The sequence below is a fragment of the Epinephelus fuscoguttatus genome, linkage group LG3 (genome assembly GCF_011397635.1).
Source record: "Epinephelus fuscoguttatus linkage group LG3, E.fuscoguttatus.final_Chr_v1".
Taxonomy (NCBI): domain Eukaryota; kingdom Metazoa; phylum Chordata; class Actinopteri; order Perciformes; family Serranidae; genus Epinephelus; species Epinephelus fuscoguttatus.
In genome coordinates, this window is record NC_064754.1 from 36,679,014 (window position 1) to 36,705,491 (window position 26,478).

At 42.0% G+C, this 26,478-nt stretch overlaps 2 protein-coding genes across 2 annotated transcripts in view; both read left to right on the forward strand.

Annotated features, from left to right (window-relative positions):
• Positions 1-260: 260 nt before the first annotated feature.
• Positions 261-17,273, forward strand: cfap52 (cilia and flagella associated protein 52). The gene is made up of 14 exons (XM_049571348.1): positions 261-449; positions 898-1,097; positions 1,277-1,413; positions 1,563-1,691; positions 1,808-1,907; positions 2,310-2,426; positions 2,790-2,890; positions 3,108-3,278; positions 4,084-4,232; positions 4,447-4,592; positions 5,985-6,136; positions 7,173-7,275; positions 14,858-14,969; positions 15,384-17,273. Exons 1-14 carry the CDS (start codon positions 389-391, stop codon positions 15,563-15,565), a joined length of 1,860 nt encoding a protein of 619 aa, XP_049427305.1. The 5' UTR covers positions 261-388; the 3' UTR covers positions 15,566-17,273.
• A 2,685-nt stretch (positions 17,274-19,958) lies between these two features.
• usp43a (ubiquitin specific peptidase 43a) overlaps positions 19,959-26,478 on the forward strand; it is a 188,985-nt gene continuing 182,465 nt past the window's right edge. Inside the window, exon 1 of the mRNA XM_049571236.1 lies at positions 19,959-20,904. Coding sequence (XP_049427193.1) covers positions 20,293-20,904 — 612 coding nt within the window. The 5' untranslated portion in view covers positions 19,959-20,292. The remainder of the gene's footprint in view (positions 20,905-26,478) is intronic.

Sequence of the window (26,478 nt, forward strand, 5' to 3'; positions counted from 1 at the left end):
TTCTGCCTCAAGTTGCCCACTTGTGGAAACCACAGTTGCCTGTCAGATTATTTAATGTAATGTCAGGTCACAGATTAAAAGTAGATCAGTCTCTACCTATAGGAAATACACAATAGAAATGTGTCTGGGGCATTTGTTTTTCAAGACAAATATTTACATTTTCCAGTGGTGTACCTACTTATTCTTAAATTTGTACGTGTGCAAAATCTCCTGCAGCACTTGAAGGCAGCAGGGAGCGTTGCTAGGTAACGTGTGTTTGGTGTAACGGTAGCTAGTTAAAGAGCTGGCAGGAGTGTTTGAGAAAAACAACGGTAGCGTTGTTTTTATTGCAAAATTTGACTTTCCTAACACTTTACGAGAGAAGGAGTTAATAAACAGTTTTTCAGCAATGGCTCTTGAAACACAGGGCGTGCCTAGACTTGAATTGGAGGCTGTTATCGGCTTCAACGGTAAGTTTTTCTTTACGGTTGTAACCTAACTTAGCTAAGCTAAGCGTTAATACAAATCAATATTCAATACAAGTAGCTAGCAAGTTAATTTGCGCACGTGAGGCAACAGCATTTTTCTTTTAATTCATCACGTGCAATGTGAGTAGGTTTTGTATTAGTTTCTCTGACATTTTAAATGTCAAAGCTGCGTTTTTAAAATGATTAAAGGAGGTGGCAGGACAGTTTGCTTTGCTAACTATATTAAGATATAGCAAGAACCCAACGTACGGTGTACTTGGTTGGAGTGACGTCACCTGTGAAAGAGGGAAACATTGCACAGTCTCATTGGTGTCTGCTCGTCTATCTTTAAAACAAGAGGCCACTTATCATGATCACATATTTGTCATTTTCCATACAAAAAGATGTTACGCGTTGTTTTATGTTATGCTGTGTATTTTTGTCTCATCAGGGCGCGTGCCCTCTGGCCTGAGAGTCCATCCAGACAGAGAGCACCTCATCTATCCTCTGGGATGTACAGTCATTCTTAAGAGAATCAAAGATGGCAAACAGGAGTTCCTGCATGGACACACAAACAATGTGTCCTGTATTTCTGTGTCCAAAAGTGGATTATATGTTGCCTCTGGACAGATCAACTTCAGGGGCTTTAAGGTATTCATAGCTGGAGTACATTTTATTTAATTTTTACAAAGTTTCTGATATAATTCAGCACTTGCTTCTTTCATTTGTTTCCCCTACTGATGAAATATATGGCTTTGAATCCATTTACAGCATGGAATGGCAACAAAAGTAATTTTCACATGTAACATTTTGAATATATATATTCTTAGGCTATGGTGATCATCTGGGACTATGCACAGCGAACAGTTTATGCCGAGCTGGTGGTCCACATGGCACAAGTAAAGGCACTGGCCTTCTCTCCCAACGACAAGTATCTGGTGTCCCTGGGAGGTCAGGATGATGACAGGTAAACATCAACTTTGGGTGGCGCAATGCACTCCTGAATAACCAGATTGTGTCACACAGGGATGACGAATGTAGGACTCTATATAAATTTACTCAACTATACATACTCTGTATCTGTTAAGTGCGTGGTATGTTTTTGTGTGTTTTCAGCATTGTGGTATGGAATATTGAGACAAAGCAGGCCATCTGTGGGAGCCCAGCGTTAGCACATAGTGCCGGTTACTGCCTCACAGTGCAGTACTCCAACACAAATGACAACATCTTTGTCTCTGCTGGGAGGTGAGTGTGTGCTGTCTTCTGGCGTTCTGTAGATCAAGTGTCAGTCTAGAGCAAGTAGTAACAATCTTGTTATACTATTAGAGTATTTTTAATGTCATATTGGTCTTTTTGGGCAGCGGAACACTGCGAGTCTGGGAGCTGGACCTCACTAACAGGAAGATCAGGCCCACAGAGTGCCAGACAGGGAAGCTGAAGAGGATTGTGAAATGTGTAGAGGTACAAGGCCATGAGAGTCTTTCATTCACAACAGTTTGTTCACTCAGCTTATTTTCAATTGTCCAAATAGTTATAATGCACCAGATACTTTAGTAAATAAACTGCACTTTTACACTACATGTCACGCTTACCCATTCACACACACATTCACACACTGGTGGCTGAAGCTACCATACAAGATGCCACCTGCTACTCAGTATACATTCATATGCACTCAAACACCGATGGAACAGCTATTGGGAGCAATTTGCGGTTCAATATCTTGCCCAAGGATATTTCGACATGTGGACTGCAGGAGCCAAGGACCGCCGATCTTCCAATTAGTGGACAACCTTCTCTACCTTCTAACCCCCTAGAGATGGATAGTGTTGCTCATGTTGACTTGTTTATATTATTACACAGATCACAGAGGACGATCGATTCATTTTCTGTGGCACCACCAGTGGAGACATAATGAAAGTCAACATGAAGACTGGGCTTCTGAGTGACTGTGGTCCAGTAAAAACAAAATACAGCCTGGTAGGTCACTCAGCACAATAGAAATCATTACATTCCTCACTCGTCTCCGTGACGGTAATTTCAGCTGTCTTTCACTTACGTCCTGCCTAATAGTTGGAACTCTTGCCGCATATCAAGAGCTGATGGAGTGCCACTTTGGAAATAGATGCAAGGGCTCATGTCATGTCATTTATTTCATTTTATCTGTGACAGTAATTTCTTTTATATCGTTAATGGATCATTATGTACTTCCTTGTCATTCCTGAAATTAGTCTTGTTTGTGCATATGTTCATTTACTACAAGCATCCAGAGTCTTTTATTTATAAACTGTGGGAGCTTTTAGCTTTTGCTTTCTGGAACTAATTCAGGCCTTTTCTGTGCAGGGTGTCAATGTCCTTAGGATACTGAAGTCTGGAAACCTGCTTGTAGGTTCTGGATCTGGCACCTTCACTCTGTGTTCCTGCACTAACTTCAAAACTCTTAAGTAAGTCCAACAACTGTCATTTGAATCATCCTGACTAAAGTAATTACATGTGGTGATGATTAATAGTTAATAATAGTTAATAGTTCACAGCTCTCTCTCTCTATATATCTTGTACATTAGAATAAATATCTAGGGTACCTTTGTAATGTGTATAGATTAATGTGTTCATTTTACAGTGCTCATTAACAGGTCTTTTTTTCCTCTTCCACCACATTAGGGAGGTCCAGCTGGAAAAGGGGGTGACTTCCATTGCAATAAGAGGAGAGGGCCAGCAGTTCTTTGTCGGGACAGAGGCTGCTCAGATGTACCGCTTCAGTTATGAGGACTTCAAAGCTGAACTCATTTCCACCAGCCACAGCAGTGCTGTCAAGGACGTAGCCATATGTTTGTAAGTGGCAAACAGACAATTCAGGGACAAAAAGTCAAAGTCCCACAGAGAGAGTAAAATGGCAAAAAGGCCTTTTACGGCTTTTGAATTTGGCAAGAAATATACTAAATCTAAAAATAAATAAATATCCTAAATTAATTGAAATTCATAGGAACAAAACTCCATCGTGCTGTAGAAGAGTCCCTCTGCCCTGGAGCATGGCAAGATAGAAGTATTTATGATGCACTGTTTAAAATCAGTCATGTTTATGAGTACATTTTGGAGATGAATATTCAGTTAATTCACAAACCACAAGCACTGTTGGGCCAGCCGTCTGTTCAGATCTGTAGAGGACTGTTTGAGGTCATATGAGCATGTGTTGTCTGATTCAGCATTTTCATTCTGTTGTCGCATTTGTCACAGATTTCCTCTTGCACCAAAAGTCAGACAAATACTTAAGAAAAAGTGTGTCATCACAGTGCAACAAGCACAAGTGATGTTTCCTATACCTCTAGTGTGTATGTATTTTTTCTTTTTTCATCTTAAACCTTACTTACCGCTCATAATCCATGACTTCAGTACCCCATTATGCTCACTAGAGGGTGACATTTACTTGCCTCATCAATGTCTGTTTAAGTGTAGAAAAAACAGTATTGAATTTAGAGATATTGTAGCAACACCTGGGTGATTGTCATTAATTAAATGGATACTTGGTTAAATGTACTATTAATTTAGCTTGAACTCAATTAGCACCATTTTACAACAGATGGTCGTACCCAAATTCACTGAACTGTAGTTCCACATCTCTCTTTTTTTCCTCTTCTAGTGGAACATCTGAATTATTTGCAACCTGCTCTGAGGAGGACATCAGGTTGTGGCACATAGAGAAGCCCAAAGAGCTGCTGCGCATCACTGTACCCAACATGACCTGCAATTCCCTGGACTTCATGGTTGATGGACATAGCATCATCAGTGGTGGGAGTCAGGGAACGATATCTGCAAATACGGCACTGGAGCTCATTACTACAAAGAATATTCACTTTTGTATTCTTTGTATGAGCTGTAGTTCAGTCATGATTTATCCCCCAAAACATGCAACACTTTTTTTTCCTAAATTACCTACTTCACACACTGAATCACTGAATTTTCTTGATTGCTGACTGTTAAAAATAGATTTCACTCTCTCTAGCATGGAATGATGGTAAGATTCGTGTGTTTGCACCGGAAAGTGGCCGCCTCATGGTCATCATTCACAACGCGCACAGAATGGGTGTGACAGCCATCGCTGGCACCAGGGACTGCAAGAGGATCGTCAGTGGAGGGGGAGAAGGGCAGGTCAGTGGACATAAACTTCAAACATAGTAAATAATTGTTAGAAAACAGAATGTAATGTTCTGTATTTTTCTCACCAAGTAGAAGTGCAGTGCCCACTAATTCCTCCAAGATGTCAGCAATTGTCTGCTAGCAGAAGCCATGTTTATTAAATAAACAACAGTTGGTAGCACAACTCGCCATTTTCTGGACACATATTTTATAATTAGGAAGCCATATGCTTATAAATGGAATGATTATGCTAACCATGTTACCCAGTATGCAGTGTGGCAGACATGTTCCTGCCACTCTAAAGGAACTGTTTGTCCATTTATGTTATTTGTTGTGGATTTCCTCCTCAATCTGATGAAATTGATTTAAGGATGAAAATTTGTACATCTTAGGTAGAGTCTTAACATTTTTAATTGGTATTTCTTTCTGCAGAAAATGTGAAGCTGTGAATTATTAAGTTGATTTTAAGTTAAGAGGCTTTATGCAATTAGTCAAATGATTTTAACACGATACATCCATGTTACAGATGCAAGCCTTTACTGTACACACCCTGCAGATACATTTTATGTGAAGTGTGATTGCAGTTTGTTCAAAGTATTGATCTTTGTATCCATCCATTTGCATCACAAACCACTGAAACAAAGGCAAGAGAGTATTTTCATTAAAGGGACACTTTGCTGATTTTCACCCAGCTTTGTATCATAACAATGTGGGTAGTATATGTAAATGAACTATAGTAAACTTCTCTCCATCTACCAGTGCCCAGAACTCCGTGCTCATCTGCCAGCTCCAATCAGCTGGGGCTGTTGCTCGAACTACAGATTGTACTTCCACATTATTGTGTGCCCGCCACCACGGACAAAAAGAGTATAGACGCGGATCGAAAGAGAGCACTGCCACCCTCTCTCTTTCTCTCAACCTCAAAACAAACTCCTATAGGGGTTGTTTATATAATATCTTGTTACTGTTTTGCCTATTTACATCTGAAATGTCTTCATAAACATGTTTTAGTGCATGACTTGGCTGTAATATGAGAATTCATGAAGAGGAAGTGGGCATCATACTGTTTGCTTTATTGTAAATATGGTGGCTTAAAATACTGAGATCAAGCGGTAAAAGTAAGCGTTGCTGATCAAATCTAATCCAAGATTCTGTTATTATTGGTCTAATGTGGCGCAGTGCATTCTGGTAGTTGTAGGTTTTCTACCTCTTAAGCAAATGCAAATGCCACAGCCCCTTTTCTCTGTTTTCTCTGGTCATGTAGCACTAATTTCAAAATTAATTGTGTTTTTCTGCTGCATAGACAGCCCAGTTTTATAAAAAAGACCATCATTCCTGCAGTGAAATACTACTTTCACTCACATATTGGATGTAAAAGGGATCTCCTGTGTTCATCCGTTGTAGGTGCGTGTTTGGGAGCTGCAGCCACACAGCCATCGTCTGCTGGAGACCATGAAAGAGCACAAAGCCACCATCACTTGTATCAAAATCAAGAGCAACGATAAAGAGTGCGTCACTGCCAGCTCCGATGGTGCCTGCATCATCTGGGACATAGTGTGAGTAGCCCATCTGCATACCCAAATACTTGTGTCCAAGCAAAAGGCAAGAGAAATAACACACAAATCTCACGTATATAGTATCTATCCTTTTTTAAAACTTTGTTCTTGTATAGTTAGTGCATAAAATACTCTTTTTAGGACCTCCAGTGAGTCAAAAATGTACAAACTGTACCCCACAATCTCTAAGTGAATGACTCTTAGATTTTTCCTCAAACTTAACTCAGTCTATTTTGCTGAGAGCAGTTGAGTCAAAAAAACCAAGTGGAAAGGCCTGTTACTGGTTCACTTAATCACATTATCCAGTAAAAAAGCATACGATACATAATTGCTAATGATATACATAACCACCAAAGAGAAACGGACAGATAATAGCCAGCGCTGCTTTCAGGTCTGTGTTGTAATGAGAGAAATGCTGTTCAGCTGTGTCTGACTGGTAAAGTAGAAATAAAAAGAAATCCAGTGCATTCTTTATGAAGAAGCTTAAAATCCCTTAATCTGCGGGGCTCCTGCTGTAGGAGAATAAAACCTTTAAAAACTCTGATGGTGGTCATGTTTTTTCACTGTCTATCCTCTTCAATGAACAAGTTGGTGGATTAAAGGATTCCAGGCTGTATGCATCAAGAGTAGCATAGATTTACTTTTTTCAGTGATTACTAACAAGGTGATGTTGTAAAGAGTATTAGGCAGACAGGAGTCTTAATGAATCTTGAATGGCATCCTGTCGAGCCAGACACACCACCATTTCTGTGTACACAGAAGAAGTTATACAGGTTTGTGTGTGTGTGTGTGTTATTTGCATGAGTGTACAGTACATTTAACAGTTTTTTTTAATGTGTGACTACACAAATTGGCTTGTTTTCCTGGAAAGTGAAACATGTTTTATCACATTAAATTGCACTTTGCACTTAATGAAATTGGAGCCCTTTCACCACATGTGGGTTTTCTAGACCGCTGCTCTGCTGGTGAAAGTTAACCTTCTTTCTCCTCTCTTTTTTTCATCTTCTGCACCACCTCCTGAATTTTTTTGCTGCAGGCGATTTGTAAGTCTTCAAATGGTAATTGCCAACACACTGTTCCGGACTGTGTGCTACCACCCAGAGGAGTACCAGCTCATTACCAGTGGCACTGACAGAAAGGTGTGTTTTGGGCCAGTCAATAGCAGACTAAGTATTCAGATCAGTCACTTCAGCAGAAATACAAATACAACACTGTGTAAATACTCCACTACAAGTAAAAGTAATGCATTTAAAACTGTTCTCTAGTAAAAACAGTTAAGTTTTAACATCAGCAGCTCATTGTTTTTTTTTAACAGAGCTTTTAACAACAGAGAGAACATTTACAACACTAAACACGTGATTTTAGCTGCATTTTAACATATGCAAAGTATATTTTAGTCTGCAGTGATATCAGACAGTGTTACTTTTTTTACACTCCAATTCCATCAATGCAGCTCAAAATAACACGAGACACCTGTGCGATGAGAGCAAGGAAATGAAGATCATTCTTTAGTAAAAAAAAAAAAACAACTAATCCACACACTGTTAATTGGCTCCCATTATTATAAATGCAACATTTCAGTCAGATAGACCTCATCAATCATTACCAAGGCTACTGTTCCACCCTTTATGCGGTAGTAGAAAAAGACTTTCATTACTTTAATATGTTTTATGTGACATGTCAACTAAATAGCAAAAAAATACTGACTCTGTACCAATTTCATATGTTATAATACCTACATGTATGTACAGGTCTTAGCCTACTTCTAGTATTTGCAAATTACTTCCAGTGTTTTTATATCTTATGTTAAAAGATTGCGAGTTATGGTTTACATTTCACATGGATGATTTTTTACCCATAGACCAAACATTCCCGCAGGTAATTAACATTACCGTTTCATCTCATATCATACAAAGCAGCCTACTTCATTCATGGCTCTGATGGTCACTCTTAATTAACACCACTGTCTCTTCCACATGAACACGCTCATGGCTGAATAGGATAATGAAAATATATCCCTGTCTGTAGTAACATGAGCCCTCTTCATGGCCGCAAGCCTCTCTTCCTTGGTATTACCTTAACTGGTACAATATAACACTGGATACTTGGCTTTGTCTACTCATGTTAGTCGCACAACCAGTCATCCAGCAGCTCTTTGCCATGTTGGCACGTGGATGTCACATGCCAACATGGCAAAGCAACGTGAAGCAAATATAAAGTTGCATAAAATGGAAATACTTAAGTAAAATACAAGTACCTCTAATTTGCACTTGAGTACAGTGATTAAGTGTACATACTTAATAAATTCCACCACAGTAATCAGTGCAGTAAAATAATTTTAAGGACATTTAGTAGGCTTATTTATTCATTTATTTAATTTTTATCCCAACCAGTGTGATCCATTACTTTGGTCTCAGAAATCTGTCCATGTATCTGTAAAAGATTTGCCGCGGTTGGTTTTATGCACCAAGATGTGAGAGCTGGTTAGCAAAGAATTCCCTGTGACGCAACTCAGACAGTCATGCCTTACAGGAAAAAAACCTAATGATTGTAATGATTGAAAATCCCTCGAGGTGCAGAGAGACTGGCACTCACAGTGTCATAATCTAGATGTCTCATTATGCTGTTATTGTTATTATAATCTCCACTCAGTGTGCATGAGAGAAAAGCCTGGTGCTCTGGTAAGATCAGCATAGATGAGCACAGAGAAGACTTGCACAAACACACACACACTTGCATGTCCACAGATTAGTTTGAAAAGCTTGTAATTTGTTTCTCAGCTGAACATAATTAAGCTGTTGTGTTGGCTGCGAGTCGCTGTGACAAAAACACTCAGCCCTTTAAGTCTGCGATTTTGTGAGGCATTCTGATTAACTCGGCACCACTTATTTACACAAGGTCAGACGTTCACAGCGGCAAAATGAAATGCTTGTTTCCTTGATTGTGCACTTCATCCACACCCCTTGAACCCGGCCACACACTAGACCCATATTGTTGCCTCCCCTGCATGCTGAGAGGTGAGGACAAGTTGTGCTGATTAACGCGGCACAGTGGATGTGCCGAGTGATTCGGAGAGAGTGAGAAGGAGGGATTCAGGGAAGGGGAGAGAGCAGAGAGAGGGGAGTGCTGTGGTGTTCGTGCCTTCCTGCGGATGTGCCTGTGCCACCCAAGTGCCAGCCAGATCCACCATCTGCTCATCCCAGGACACAGGCGCTCTGTCTGGGAGAACAAATACCTACGCTCTGCTCTCTCTCCTCTCCTTACTCCAACCCTTCATCACATCCCAGCATGCCCTTATGAGTCAAATCACAGAAGGCAAACCAATAGAACTCGGAGAAGGTGTGAAGAGAAAGATGCTGGCCAAGAGAAAAAATAGACGAGGAGTGGAGGGTCAGGGAGAGGTTGTATTGATGATGATGCATTTTTTACTGCTGTATTTAGTGGAGACAATATGGTGCTACCTCTTGACTTTCAGTTTCTTTTAGGAGGACAGGAATGATAGTTGGAAGCAGGTTCATTGTATTGTTTCCAGTTAATGTTGTCATGTTTGCTTTGCTAAAGGGAAGATGTAGTCTTGATTGTTAACATAATTTAAATGTGGCCTGTTTTATAGGACCTAGTTGTTGGGCATGCTGCCGAGGCTCAGTAGCATAATCAACTTCACCCGACCACTCAAAGGGCCTCACACCACACACCAAGTTGTAGATTAGTTCCCCCATCTTCTCCAACTTCCTCATAGCTGTGCCTCTTAGCGTCCTCAAGATATTGCGATGGTCAGTGTTGACCTCCTTCCACAGTGCCTTTTTGCGTGATTTTGGCCACTTGATCAGTGGCTTTCGCCCCTTCTATTCTGCTGCGGATTGTGATGGGCTGGATTCAGGTTGCTCTCCTGTGCCTTGCTCTTCCTCTGCTTGGAAAGCATTGTCAGTGTCCGCCAGATGATGGCTGCTGGACCTCAGTTGACTGACTTGACTAATATTATTCTTGCAGTACAATATGAACTTGTCAGCTCATTCAGCGATGGATTAAGAGAGAGATTTTGCCTTCGTGAAACAGGCTGCAATGTAATCTGTGCAGGCAATTGGGCACCATTAATTGAATCAAATAAAAATGCTTGTTTTTGCTACTGACAGGCTCTGAAAAAAACTAGAGAGAAACATTTTCCCTACCTCTCACTTGTGTGTTGGTCCGCAGCCAAGTCTTTTTTTCAAGGAGAAGTCTCGTTCTGAGATCTCCCGAGAGGTGACTTGTTGCAAGAAAAACACGGTGGATATGTTAGTAAGAGTTGGAGAGAGGACAAGAGTTTGTTGTGTGAAAAGTGTTGCTTAGTGTTATCTAAAAGATTTTCAGTGTCACAGCTGAATTTTAGCTGATTTTGACAACATGGAAATGTCTATGAAATTTCAGAACAAGACTGCTCCTTGAGTGAAATTTGGTTCCACACAATAACAAACAGACCAGATCAAGCAAAAGTAAAGAACAATGTCTAATTTCTTGGAAGGGACACATATAATTACAATCTGATCCTGTCAGTGGCAGAAACAAGCACTTTAATGGACATACACACACAACAGTGCACAATCGATTTGGCAATTCAATTCAGCAATATATATTAAACATTACTTAATAACAAAACACTTACATTTAGCATTTCGATTTGGGAATTCATGGCACTTTGCAGCATTTGACAAAACAGTTTTAAATATTAATATGAACATTTAATGGGCTTAAATGCCTTTAAATTAACAATAAAACATATCGATCAAATTAACGATTTTTGTTGAGGAAGATCAACATATCCACATGCTTTGGGGTGAGCCTGGTTCGTAGTCTGTTGACTGCAAGGCCAGCAGCGGAGAACACCCACTCTGAGGGCACTGATGTCCCGGGGATGGCCAGAAAGCTCTTTGCTAGGATGGCAAGCCTCAGGAATCTTCTCTCGTGCTCTTTCCACCAGTGAAGGGGATTATTTTTCAGGGTGTGTGTTTGAGAGAGGAGACAAAGAATTGTCCAATTTCTTATGGACAATGAGCTGATTTTAAGTTTAAATGAAGTAGGTTAGGCTATTACTGCAACACAAGCGCAGTGTGTCAGTATGCAAAGTAGCCGACATACATAACCGGTCAAAAACCGATTAACGGTTAACCGTTAACATCCCTAGTACCCACGTAAAGTCTTTTCTCTCTGTGATGTTACTATGAGACATCATTTGTCTTTGTGTCCAATCTAATCTTGCTAATCTTGTCTGTAGCCAAGGCGACTGCGCTCTGGTGCTGAACTCAGGTCTTTCCTGGTTATAAGGTGAGCATTACCAACAGCAGGCCTGACTTCTCAGACCCTGCTTGCTGCATGTAATTAATTTCCTGGTGGCCCATGTTGTGGCTATAAGCCAGTTTCCCAGGCTGAGGTGGAGGGAACGCAGATGGGCCAAGACAACTCACACAGGTGGGAGTCTCTAATAAGCTGCTGAAATGAGATAACGAAGGAGGGAGAGGTTGTGAGTGTGGCAAGGAGGACACTGTGGAAAATAACACGGAGGAGAAGAGGGTGGAGTGTTACATGCTGGGATATACAGAGTATTGTACATAAACATTATTTTGATCACCCATTAGTGATATTTTTAGAGGTACTGCTTTGGTTGCTGTTTATTGAAAAGATGGTGCTGTGATGTTACATTAGCTGAATGAATTACATATTCTGCCCAGCTGTGAGCCTTACGTTCTGATGTGCTGAGTGAAATAAGGAATGATTTCAGAACTTTGTATTTGGTGTTTATCAAATTATAATGAACCATTTTCCCCTCCGGTTGTTTATGTTTTCCTAAATAATGTTTTGTGAAGTTATTTTCTAGGAATATTAATATCAGCAATTCCATCTGAGTAAACCAATGTGCAGCAGAGAAATCCTGTAGATTCAAACAGCCCCCACAGAAATGTTCCTGTGGCTTGTAAGGGTAGCTATTGCTTTGAGAATCACTCTGCAGTTCTGAAACTATAAATAAGATTTTTTTTGTTTTGTTCTCGAGCCTTTTGTTCCTCTTTCGTTCCATAATAACAAACAGTTTTTGATATGTCTGTTTGAGATTACATTCCCTCTCCTATAATGCATTACAGGCATGGTCTTGCGCAGAGAAATGAAATCCTATCTCAAAGACTATTCTTATAAATGTTGGGCTGACTCAGTGCAGCTCTGTGTAACATGAACCTTTTTACAAACAGCCGATCCATGTAATGTTGCGTATGATTTCATTAGTCATATGGTACACTTCCTTGTATTGTTTATTAGCAGCATTCCTGCAGTAATTCAATCTTTAAATTTGGAATCTATCTAGTGCTTTTAATACTTGATTGACTTTGAAGTGCAATCTGTTTAGCCTGTGTTTTACACACACTTTTAAATACACACAGGGACTGAGATTAGTGCTGAGGTCAGCCACTAAATCTTCTATTAGAAACTCTTTCATACAGAATGACTCAGAAGACTGATTTCAACGATCAAATCCACCCAGCCCTTCATTTACAGCGCTTAACTTTTAAAATGTAATCAGCTTGGTCATATAAATAACAAGAAAGGACCCTTGTTGTCGTGTGGCACTGTGATGTTTCTGCTGCCTGCGCTATAAATAACTTGGGCTAACAATTGCCTTTTCTGAGACTTGATACTTTGACAGCTATAAAGCTCTAGGGATGATTAAATCTCATTTGGATCAACAAACACGGTTTCAATTGGCGTTTGTGTGTGTGTGAGGCTGAATCTAACCATAGACCTACTCATTTCCATACAGAGCATGAATAATAGAGCAGTAAAGGTAGTCCAAGGTGGATTTAGGTCACATATTGCATATTTACCATAATAGGAAGTAATACAGTACAGTACAGTATATGGTGATGTAATGGAGGAACTGCACAACTGTAAACAGATGCTTTCACCCGCATCATCTGTATAGTGAGCCAATAGTCTGTCCTGAATCAATCAGCAATAGCAATTAAAACTATAATTCAAACTGCAGCAAAGAGATCAGAAGGTTATGTGTCGTCAGTGAGGCCTGCTTTAGGATTTTTTTCCCCTTGTTGTCAGCAAAGAAAAGAGACTCCACAATATTATCATACACAGTGCAAGGGTTCTTTGCCCCTCTCTTGAACACTGATGCTGTGACTCCGATCAAATACTACTGTTTGTACACTTACTTACAAAAAATGGACATAGTTACCATGACATCACCCATTGGTTTGTGGACTGCCGTTTTGAAGCATAAGTTTGGCATGTTGGCTGTCGCCATCTTGTTTTTTTTGGAGCCAAAAGTGACTATATTTGGACAAGATGGTGGAGCTGTGGAAAAGCAAGGGGTGGATCTGACTCATTAATGATGACCAGTGGTGTAGTGGAGGAAATATAGGTATACAGGGTATACCCAGCTTTTTATCTGGCTGTTTACAGTATACCCACCCATCGGCCAAAAAGCCATTGGAATATATATCCTATGACCTACCTGTCTACCTAGAAGTACACCCACCCCATCAACTTCCACTACACCACTGCCTTGGCGATGGCTTGCAGACAGCCTGTCTCTCAAGCAGCCCGCCTTTTAATATGCATAACTTTAAGCCTTAATAAAATGTAAACATGTGAGTTATATAAAAATTCACCTTGTCATGAATGTTGACATTATCTATAGAGACCAAAACCATTTTTGGTACCAGGCTGTAAACATGTTTATTTCTGCTGTAAAGTGGGGCATTTTAACATGGGTGTCAATGGGGTTTCACTCCTGGAGCCAGCCTCAAGTGGCCATTCAAGGAACTACAGGTTTTGGCACTCATTTTGCAGCCCTGGAGATTGCTGCTTGGTAGTACACGGTGTACACTACTTGTGTAGTGCGCAGATTTTGAAAGGGTAGTGTTGTTTCAAATCAAACACAGCTGTTTTGCACTTACTGGAAATGACAATTGCAAGATTTGACAGCTTTTTTGCGTCTGCTTGGCAGATTGCAGCCGGGCGAAGCATTATCACTAGTATTTGATGAATGATTGATATGTGCCTGCTACATTTTTGTCTATATTTATTTATTATTCTTTTGAAAATGAACACACTTTCACGGCACATTTTGATATCTGAGAATGTCCCTGGCTGATGCTGGCTGGCTCTATCAACAGCTGATCAATGCAGTTAATGATAGCTGCCGGACTTTCTAAATATTTACAACTTGTCAAGCATCTGACCATAAACCTAATACTAATATCCTCTACAGTGGAGACAACGATTTGACACAAATAAATACCAAATGTAGCTTATGCACATGGATTGCATAGCTTGATGATGAATTACCCGCTGTTAGCTCGCAGGCTGTTATTATTTGCAGTACCAAATTTTTACAGATTAACCCAATAAACAAACTGATGCCTTATATCTGACAATAATATAGTGGTAGTGAAAAATACACATGTATATTCATACAAAGGTTTGGTGTTCACTACAGTAGTTGGACGACATTTTGAAAGTTTGAATTGTGTTTGTGGTCCATGCTCATTATTTTTTTACCATTATGAGTGCATCATCCAGATACCCATAGTACACTGCATTTTGCCATACTTCTGTGTAAACACACTTATGCACTCAAAATAGCAAGTATAAGTATGAAAGTGTGCGATTTGAGACAGTGTGAGTCTTCAATAAAAAATGCCAATGATGAGCAAAAATAAAATGTGTTCATTTCCTTCTCAGGTTGCCTACTGGGACGTGTATGACGGATCTGCCATCAGAGAAGTGGAGGGCTCGCAGTCTGGGGCCATCAACGGCATGCACATCTCACAGGATGGCAAACACTTTGTGACAGGTATGGCCCATTACACGTCTGCTGCTTGTTATATTGTCACTGTGCTTTCAATATAATTCATCTGAAAATAAATGAGTCCATATCTACAGAATATCTTGGGTATGTGAGCACTCAATATACAGATGGTAATTTTACACTTGCCTTGGTTTCATTGCTGATAATGTTTAGATAAAACCATGCTTGTCTGTTTTTGTAAATGTAGTTTAAGTTGATGCCTTTATGTTATAAATTGCTTAGATTGGTATTTATTATACCACTGTGTTTTTACCAGTATGTATTTGTTAATTCTCAGATATAGCTGAGTGTGTTCTCGTCTCCTCTGAGCCTTCGTTTTGATCTTTACTGACACTACAATGCGTGCTCTGCTCAGACTTCTCTCAGGTTATTGACATATTTTTCACCCTGTCATGACAGGTGGAGATGACAAACTGGTGAAGGTGTGGGACTACATGGAAGGTACAGTCACCCACATAGGAATAGCTCACGGTGGCAGCATCACCAGCATCAAGATCTGCTCCAACAACCGCACCTTAGTCAGCACCAGCGCAGACGGAGCTATTCTTCGATGGAGGTTCCCTCACCCTTCCTCCTCTTAATGTGACATTAGAGTCCTTGACACTGGAGGCAACAGAAACTTTTAATCCAGTAACACACACACTCAAATGTATCCAACATTTTCTTTCTTAGCAAATCTTCCCAACAATCTCACATTAACATTACAGATTGGATTTACACTCTGACCAAAGGAAATAAATGTAATTTGATTTAGCATCAATTACTTTGTTAGACTGTTTCCTTTTCCAGTAGAGACAGGATATAAAGAAGTGAAAAGATTACACTTCCTGAGCAGTGTAGTCTCTTAAGTGGTAATTCCCCACAGGAGCTGAATATAGGTGGGAATTCACAGAGCGACACTAGAATTTAAAATTACACTTCAAGGCACAAGAACTTATTCTTCACATCAAAGTGTCTGCATTATGCTTCTTTAGACTTCTTGAGAGAAACAGAATTAACGCTGTTCTACAGACTGTCTCAATGCAGATGTAACCCAAATACGTTAAAACAAGGCTATATTATACAGTACATTAAATGTGCTCAGATATGATTTTCCTGTGTGCTGCTGTAGAGACGAGGAGGAGGCCCCAGATTCGTGGCCGCTTAAGCACACGGCTGCTGTCAGCTAATCTATCAACAGAGATTCCCTGAAGGATGCTGGTTAAAGAGCAAGGCAGTGTACAGTGTACAGCAGAAAGCCTCTCTGACTGTCTCTGATCTGAACCCACTCTCCTCACTATTGTTCAAAATGGCTAATCTAAATAATTAATAACTCACCCCTGCTTCCCCCAAAAAGGAAAATGGCAAACCTACAGTGTAAAACCAAGTCAGCAAAAACATCCCTGGATCAGTAATATAGAAAGGGCATCTCTATCTTTGCACTTACCCTCCCTGCTTATAGAGGACAGTTGTAGGCCAGGGCTTAGCTTTTTTCTTAAACACTTCATTTCCTTGCCTGATATGAGGCATGTTTAGTATGACGTTGGTTTCTGCGGGGGAGGGGGATTCAGTTTTCCCAAACAAATTACTTGAGAGCAACGTGTCTGCCTAAATCTAACATCATTTTTAGTCCACAGTGATGCGGAGTCAAGCCATCGTACCTGTTTTGCCAGGGTCGATTTCAAAACAGCCTTGATAGCAGCATATATAGCACTCACCATTGTTGTTATTACTTTTCATTGGTTCCAGTGCACTGCTTGACAACATCTTGTCAACAGCGTTTGTCACACCTATGGTTCTGACTGGCTAATCGAATCCTCCTGTGGTGCTCATTGGTCGTTTCATGTCACAATGCCAGACAAATCAGTCAACTTGAAGTTGGTGGAGTGGGTGGATTCAAAGGTCTGGACCCAGGCAGTTCATCTCCAGCATTCTGGTGAATTTTTATGCACCAATTTGCCTTATCTGCCTCAATTTAGGGTAAGAATGTCATGGTACGTCCTGCTTCACCATAGTTGCTTCATCTTCTTTCCATTTCATGGGAAATTGCAACCATGGCTTTTAAGGTTGCATAATGCCACCGCCTACTTAACCAGACACATTTTTGCATTTATGAGGCACATTCTAGTTTGTTGAAATAAAACTCCTCTGTTACTGCCATGTTTCTATTGGAAGGAACAATTAGACGTGTTCTACATATATAAGAGGATGTGTACCCTGCATTCCCCCTTTACCCCCCAAAAATCTGCACCTATGGTTTTGTTTCATTTTGGTAAGGAAGTCAAAGTTTGACACAGAATAAGTTTATTTGTTTCAATGGTGTATTATGTGTGCATATTTTCTAACCATGCTGAAATAAAAGCATCGGGGAGAATTATGGAAATGTTGGATGGGGCTCTGGCTATCTATTTCAATAAATCAGCACATCTGGCCCACTAAATCCAATCTTTAGTACTGGTGAGCTGTGAAATTAAGCTTCAGATGATTAGAATCTGGATATAGCACAAAAGATGCTACATCCCTGTTGAAAACCAGAACTGCACATAACGTGTCTGGCCAAATGGTTCTGTAACATCCATTTTACTCACTCTGTGGATCTTCCAGGGTGTAGTAACAGCAGTATTAATGTGTGTGTGAAGGCAGTAGCAAAGCTATTTATAGGATACTGTACATGTGTCTGTAAATGCTGGTGTGTTACACTGTAGATATGATTGTATTTCAATAGCAGGGTGAAGCAAAAGGAGCATACATTTGTGGACAGTCTTTTTAGCAGAATTAGAAACATAATACACATGGTCACCGAGCAGTTTTACTGTCATTGTCACTGTATTTAAAGCTGTAGTTGGTTACTTTTATAGAAATAACTTTTTGTCACATTTGCTGAAGCTGTCACTATATCCACACAGTATTACATGAGACAAATAGTCAGTGGAAAAAAAATCACGCTGCTCTGCACCTCTTAATGCTTTAGATGGCATTTGCAAGAATGCATTTGCAGGTGAACCACAACAACCAATCAGAGCCAAGGAGCCTTTAACACATAAGGTAACAATCACTGCAGGTGAACTGTGTTTAAACTGTCAGATACAGTTGTCAAGATTCTGTTACTGCGCTGACTATTTTTCGACTGATGTTTTCAGAACCATATTTTAGTGTACTGTTGAGCTGTAAAATGAGAAAGGTTGTTGTGACCCTGCTGCCATGTTAAAGGTCCAGTGTGTAGGGTCTAGGGGCAACTATTAGCAGAAATGGTATATAATATTCATAACTATGTTTTCATTAGTTTATAATCACTTGAAAATAAGAATCATTCTTTTTCGTCACTTTAAGCTGAAAACACAGGGACTTCACCACAGTGCAGCGTGTCACGGGACACACATCATGTGCCCCCCCCCCAGCACACATCAGATGCGTTGCCCTGCAGCTTGTTAACAGACGACCACACAAAGTTATTACTACTTTTACTGTAGCTCCTCCACCTCTGCATTACCTTAAAATCATGCATGGAGAGTCCATAATTAAACTTCATTTTTCACCTGAAGAGCCAATATCTGGAGCTATGACTCGCCAGGCAATGTCTTGTTTTTTGCAATTGCCTGCATAATGACAGGATTATGGGTATTTAGCTTGGGATATTTCTTGACCTCAACAAGAAGTCTCTTGTCTTTATAACACATGAGACAGCAACATCAACAGAGTTCTCTTTATGCATCCATGGTGAGGAGAGCAGTTGAGCTAAGCTTTTAATTCCAGGAGTGGCGAGGCTGGAAATAATTTGCGTAAATTGCTGCGGGGCGGTGTGTCCAGGAGCGTTGACGCATGTCTAGCCGCTGCCGGTGTGGGGTTTTACATTGAAAATAATAGGGGTGTATTTTTTAAATGAGTCATTAATATCTACATACAGAGCAGGTCCTCTTCCACGGATTGTGCCATGCTATTTCTACAGTGGCCCAGAACGGACAAACCCAGACACTGGCTCCAGATAGGGTGATTGTCATTTTGTGTCGGCCACTGTAGTTCTTCTGCACACTTGGCACACACATGGCACACAGTCACCACATCCTACACATTAGACCTTTAAAAAGAGTTGCGCCAAAGTGAAGAACCGCTCACCAGCCAACTTTGTCATTTTACAGCTAAACAGTACACTAAAAATGTTTTGGCAACATTTGAGGTGAGAAATAGGTGATGTAGTAAAGAACATTGATTCACATTTGATCAACGCTGCGTAGTTTGACAGTTTAAGCGCAGTTCAGGAGCAGTGATTGAAATGATTGACTTGGCTCTCCTTGGTTGTTTCCTTCAGAATCCACAAGGAGGAGGAACATGATATTTTTTTCACCGATTATCTGTCTTATGTACTACTATGTGGAGTTAGTGACAGTTTCAGCAACTAGACTACTACTGTAACTACTTTACAGAAGAATATTTTCATAAAAGTTACCAACTACAGCTTATTGAGTCCATACGGTTACTATCAAGTGATGATAATACACCACTAAAAGGCTTTGAGAATCTGATTTGTCTTCAGTTTAGGATGGGGGTTGGAAGTAAAATCAGGCTGCAGTTGCTCATGCACATACAACCCCCATACAGTGGTAGGGTCATCCAGCAAATGCCAGTGATGTCTCTGACACCCTCTAAAGATGTCAATTCAGGTGATGTTGTAATTGGTCCTACAGGGGGCAGTTTAAGGCTACAGCGCTTGAAACCTATTAAATACAACAACTTCCTTGTTCCCTGTGGAACAAACATGTCAAGTTTGTGCTCTTTGCCATTCCAGCAACAGTCTGTGAGACTGTTCTCCTGCTCATTGTGTCAAGCTCTCTGTTGTGTTAAACTATAAGTAATGTAATCCAGGTTAATTAAATTCCTGTCTGAGGGGCGGGAAGTAGACAGGATCCTTCACATAGAAAACTTGTTCATTGCAGCCACATTGACAGGAGAGGAGGGAGGGAGGGATTGATAGCGATGGTGACAGAGAGTCCGAGACCGCCAGCGCACGACTCAGCGCTGAGAGCCATCGATGAGGAAGTGTAATTGAACCTGCTGTGAGGAGGGAGGAACGCGTCTCCTCTCTGTAGTTCCTGGAGAGAGCGTCACCCATCAAAACGCGCGGACTGGTGAGCATATCGCACTGGGAATTACCGGGATGTCCAAAGGAATACTATCAGTAATCATGTGCCTTATTGGCACGGAGTCGGTGCCACCACAGCGGTAAGGTTTGTGGAGAGAGGGAAAGAGGAGGAGGAGGGGTAGACAGCCTGGCAGACAGGTGCGACTCCACAGCCTGTTTCATTTTCTCTCGGTCCTATTAAGTAGTAGAGCCATGGATACCCGCAAGGAAAACAAGGAAAGAAAAGCCATGAAACCCAAAACGACGAAGCGAAAGGAGAAGAAATACAAAACCGGGAGGTTTATCAGGAGGAAATCGCTGCGGTCTTTTGGGAATTTCATGGGAAGGATCCTTAAAACTTTGGGCACTTTGGCGCACTTTGGCGACGCGGAGCCGCCGGACGCGGAGGACGACGACGGCGGGTTCGGGCAGAGCGCATCGGGGGGTTTCAAAGACGACTGTGCGCAGACCCCCAGGGAGGGAACCGTGAAGAAGAGCTCCACGGTGTCCTCCTCTCACGGCTCGGTGAAAGACAGGCTGTCTTGGTGCCACGGCGACAAGACCCCCGGGGTGCTGGGACTGAAGAACCACGGCAACACCTGTTTCATGAACGCCGTGGTTCAGTGCCTCAGCAACACGGACCTGCTGGCCGAGTACCTCGGGCTGGAGCAGTACAAGTCGGATTTGTACCACAGGAGGGTGAACGGCGAGGTGAGAGGCGAGGAGCCGGAGAGCGCCAGGGGAGAGGTGACCGAGCAGCTGGCGTCGCTGGTTCGAGGTCTGTGGACCCTGGAGTACACGCCGCAGCTGTCTGTGGAGTTCAAGGTGAGGACAGGGAGGAGGAGGGTGCTGGGTGCTTATCAATTAGGCTGCTGCTGATGTCACTGCTTTGTTTTGCTGTTTGTTTGTCTTCATACCCATCTCAATGGAGAGCAGGATGTTGTTTTGGTCAGTCATTGTCCGACATGCCATTGAGGAAAATATGAGAAAGACTTCATAGAGATGTAGATGCAAAGGCGCAGGTTTTGTTTCAGCAGTGTGTAGGACACATGCAACTGGAGGTTTGGGGGTTCTCCAGGAAATTTTGAGCCTCAGACACTAAATTTCATTCATTCTGATGAATCCCTTTCTGCATCAATTTATGGAGGCAATGTCCTTAATTTCAGGAAAATAAAGTCCTCTGCTACTGTAATGTTTTTATGGGAGGATCAAATGCACATGTTCTAAATATGTAGGGTGAGGTGTCCCCTGAGCCCCCCAAAAAACATACAAATGAAAAAATTCTTATGGTTAGTTGTTTGTTGTCTTTGTAACAAATTTCCAATAAATTCTTGGAAAGATCACTATGTTTTGGCAAATATTATTTGAAAAGTTATGCCTTGACTGTGAAATGCAAGTTTCATAAGAGCGTATTTCTGCCTGGGCCCCAGACCCCCAGGGGGCCTGAAACCCTCAAGTCAAACCCTGTGCCAATTGCTTTGTGATTATTTCATTACCTGACTGTTTGTCTGGGAATGTGTTCTACAACAGCACAATAAAACCAATATCATAGGGCCTTAAGGCATTTTAAATCAAATTACCACAAAGTAATTGACACACAACGAACCTGGGGCCAGGTAGTATTCCACCGTGGAGTGCTGCTAGGTTTCTGGGTCTCTCTAGGCCAAATATAATTAAGCTGCCTTTGAGTTGTCGGCTGTGTGTGCTGCACTCGATGGGTACTTGGGAGAAGGCAGGGTGTGTACACATTGTACAGAGAGAGGGAGAAAGTGGGGGCCAGTCGGGGTTCAACAGGAAGTTTGGGCCCCTGGGCCCCCCTCTCAGATGTTCCAGCAGTGGATAAGGAGATGTTATTATATTCAAGTTGGATCATGTATACACATTCTTCCCTTGGAATCTCCCCACTTACTAGCAGGTGTATTTGCCTCAAAACAGTCATAATAGCTACTGTGCGTCCTGTGCCCTGCCACTACTCAGCAGCACGCCTAATAGCACAGCAGACATGTGTCAAGAGGATTTTGTTGGATTTGTAAGCACTATAACCAACTATCACATATCCATATTGGCTAAACAAATATTTGAATTAACACATCAGGTGAGCGCCTGACTGAATGTGGTTCAAAGGGCAACAATCCACCTGTGTCCCATTTAAGTGAGTAAAGACGCACAGGTCACGTATCGGTGTTGGAGCCACGTAGAGTAATAATAATAAAAATACCTCGCCTCTTTGCCTCCCAGTTTCAACATTTTATTATTGTTTGCTGAACTAGTAGTAGTTTTGTGTGTGTGTACAACGTGGTTACTGATTACACGCAGGCTGCAGTGTCTCCACTTGACTCACCTGCTCTACAACGCAGCACTTCAGGTGGTTTGTCTGCATTCCTGGACTGGCATGTGGAGTGCCGGGGCATTGAGCATTCCTGTCTCATTTACATGAACTGGTTAACGCATATGATAGGAATTGCAGCATTCTTGACAAAACATAAGGATATTAAAAGGGATATTAAATCAACAGGTGTTTACCCACATACACGCTGAAGACTTCTTGCTGTTGCAGTCAGTCATAGTTGTTGTGAGCCAGGGCTGCAGGGTTCCCTCTGGGCTTGACAGTCAACCAGCAGGCCTTCTGAGTGGTAACTGCTCTGTTGCATCCACAGACAGCCTGGGGGAAGTTGTAGGGGAGTGGGGTATGCAACATGTGCACAAAAACACACAATTGCACAGGCATGGGGAGACGGTATGAGCGGGATATCATTTATAATGGAAAAGGTAGATATACATGACTTTGCATGCAGCTTTGTTCCTCACCCACAACCACGAGATGGTAATAAATTAATAATGTGTATAAGAGAGAGAGAGTGCAGTGTGTTCCAGAGCTGCAAGGGAAAGGTAGTGATTAACACAGAAGAAGATGCTGTTTTGATCTGAAAAATTCAAAGAGGCATGGTGTTGTGGATCATTAAATGCCACGGGCAGCTTCACTAACTTGAGCCTCTGTTGGCTTTTGATATAATAAAAAGTTTGTGATGAGAAAAACATGAAGTAACACAAGGGCTTCCAAGGGTATTTGGATATGGATTAAAGGCCTTGAATGTAGAAATTAGGATTTACATTCAATAAAATGACCCCCTTTGAAGCTGCTCCTGGTTATAGTGTACACTACATGACAACATTGATTCTTCTTGATCATGACAGTAGTTTTGCACATGCTGTGGCTCTCGGTCAGCTATCTCACTGATAACATGTATTAAAGTTCCTCTCTGGGCATAGTATAAACCCCTAAAAAGGCATCTTTTTTTTAATCTTAATTGCACATGTAGAAGTTTTTTCCCCCATGAAATAAATTCCTTCGTGCCTTTACATGGATTAGACGAAACTCTACACTAGGGTTGTGCTGATGGGCGATCTGATCGCCCATCGGCGATAGAAGGGTTGTTTCACGATGTCTTTTTTAAATGACGATGCAATCACGAGGTGTGTGGGGGGAGACAGCGCGTGTGTGGCGCATGCTGATGAGATCGAGGCTGAATGAGGCTGAGTGAGAGGAGACAGAGGTAGGCTCTTAGTGAGAGAGCGGAGGGTGGGGGGAGGGGGGGAGATCAACGCCTCGACCCACTCGACACTAAAGGCCCAAACATACTTGGGTGGAAAGTACACGGAGCGGACTCCGCGGAGGTCCGCCCGGACCAAAAGCGGGCGTCTGCAAGCCCTGTGCGCGCGAAGCTCAGATTTTACGACCAAGCGGACTCTGTTCCGCACACCAGTGACCGGCATGTATTTTTCACATCGATGCGCGAGCATTGTGGGTAATGTAGTGTGTTTCATGGACATTTTTACAGGAAACTACAATGCGGAAGTGTGCTCGACTATGGAAGCCAGAATGACTGCGGACATTCCTCGCGGATGGTAATAAACAACATGAGCCTTTGGCTTGACTATGTTATCAAACTGTTAATAATGTGTTGCTAATACCAGATAAACCTTGTTCCCATTTTTGACAAATTGAAGTGAAAGTAAATCTTAGCTTGCAAAGAAATGATACATTGCCTGAGACGTGTATCTGCAGCCGCATTCAGTTTGAAGCCTACACGACACGTTCCTATGTGCCTGATCACTCTGGACTGAGGGGCGAAGGGGGCTGATCACTCTGGACCAAGGGGTGAAGGGGGCTGCTCACTCTGGACCAAGGGGCGAAGGGGGCTGCTCACTCTGGACCAAGGGGTGAAGGTGGCTGATCATTCTGGACCAAGGGGCGAAAGGGGCTGATCACTCTGGACCAAGGGGTGAAAGGGGCTGATCACTCTGGACCAAGGGGCGAAGGGGGCTGATCATTCTGGACCAAGGGGTGAAGGGGGCTGATCATGGGATAACATGTAGGAATGGTGGGTGAAGTGGGTGAGTGACGTAGCTGCTCCATCCACTGCTATACTGAGTCACGTAGCCTGACTTCTCCTCTGATGCCCCTTACTTTGTCATAGTGTTATGGGATTGGTTCCCTAGGTTTGTGATGTAATAAACCATGGAAGTCAGAATCTGTGTTTGTGAGACTGTCATTGGTACAGGGTAGTTACAAGGCAAAATTTCTTAGCCATGGCTTGACTGCTTACTTTGCTCACTTATAGCATATAATAAAATACCATATGGACATGTTAACAAGATTAAAACTTGATTTTCACTGGAGGTTGTCTTTAACTCTGAGCCAAAGTATGGCAGTATGTTGTCTCTTATTTTACAGGTGATCAAATTGCCATAGAATGTGTGATTCAGTCTCAGCGTCTCATTCAGACCCTTCGTAGCAACATGGGTTAAAATTTGTCTGGTATCAGTCCCTGTAATGGCCCCCTGCTGGAAGGAAATGCTGAATATTAGGCCTTGAACGTAATGTCTGAATGTGCAGCCCTGTGTTTAAATAGACGTAGTCAGTTGTTCCCCTTTTTTGCTCTAATACCTCTCATCATAGTTGGCTGCAATAAAAGAAAAAAAATCCATGTCCTTCTCTCTCCTTTTCTCGCCTCGCCCCATCGCATCGACACAGTGATTTGTGTCTGTCTGCTCATCCCAGAGTGAGGCAGGAGAGAGGATGTTTACTATAGCAAGCGCATTCAGCCTGGAAAAGGAGGATGCCCCCCTGCTGAGACGCCTCCAATGGTGTGCACTCAGAGGGAGAGAGACAGAGAAAGTGGGAGGGAGAGACATTGCTGGTAAACAAAGCTATGTCGTCCCTCCTGTGATCCTCGTGAGACTCCCCCACCTCACCCTCCCACCCTGGTCTGTAATCACAAAAAGGGACAGACAACTTTGACAGCTGATGATTATTACCAAATCTTCCCACACTTAAAGAGAGGCACTGGCCTGCAAGTGGAAGTGGGAAGAGTAACTTTTGCTGTACTTTTTTCCAACTTCTTTTGTTTTTGGGATATTAGGAGTGAGTAGAAGTCACAGGCCTTTCAGGAGAAATCACAATATCTCAACTGAAGATACCAGAATAACCTCAGGCTTTACAGCAGGGAGTCAAGTCAACATTCAGAAGTTTGAGTTGGAGCTGGGAAACAAGTTTTGTTTTGCTTTCTTGGCCTTTGACAGACCAAAGTGCAGTTATATTCCGCTAATGCAAACATTTAGATTATTTATCTGCTGTGTCATGTAAGTCTTTTTTGCCAAATCACAACACATTCAAGGGTGCAAAAAGTTTTATTTTGTGATTTACTACATGTAGGGACTTGAGGGTTCTGCACACAGGAGTCCTTTAAGTCTGACACTTGGAGTCTGACTGAAATGAAAACGTGTTACTGAATGAGGCTAAGCTTATAAATGACAGTGATCATACTAATGGAAGTGCTGCATTTAAAGGTCAACATTTCCAACTCTGCCACAACTGCTCCACTACACATCTGACGCTGATGAAATCTGGAGGGATGAAGTGTCCTTTTATTGGTCGCTCCAAAAGTTGTCGACATCAATTTAACTCGACGACAGAGCTGGCTCGTTCTTTTTAATGCGTTACGCTCCTGACCTAAAGGATTTAACAACACAGTAACTACTTTTAGAAGTTGTGGCGTAGGAGCCCGGATTCATCTTTTTTTTTACGCTTGACAGGATGCAGCTCTGTGAGGCCGGAGGAGCTCAGCCGGGGAAGATGAAGCCTGGTGTTTTAAGTAGTCTTGTTTGTTCTGGGAGTGCAGGCAGTGTGTGACAGTGAGGCAGGGCAGCGAGACTGATGGTTTGTTTGTCTTTTTTTCGTCTCTGCTCTCCTTCGTGGACCACTCTCGTTCTCACTCTGGGTGCTGAACATGTATACATTGTTTGTAGAAAGACGTGCGTGCATCGCTGTGGGGATATACACCACCTGGACTCCTTGCTGAATTTGCACAGCGGGGCCGCCTCTCATTTCAGTTTGAT

Excerpts from the sequence above, each read along its gene's own strand:
- cfap52 (XM_049571348.1), top strand. The coding sequence starts at position 389 with ATGGCTCTTGAAACACAGGGCGTGCCTAGACTTGAATTGGAGGCTGTT. Across the intron at positions 1,414-1,562 it reads GGAGGTCAGGATGATGACAG|CATTGTGGTATGGAATATTG; the intron begins GTAAACATCAAC and ends GTGTGTTTTCAG. Across the intron at positions 1,692-1,807 it reads ATCTTTGTCTCTGCTGGGAG|CGGAACACTGCGAGTCTGGG; the intron begins GTGAGTGTGTGC and ends CTTTTTGGGCAG.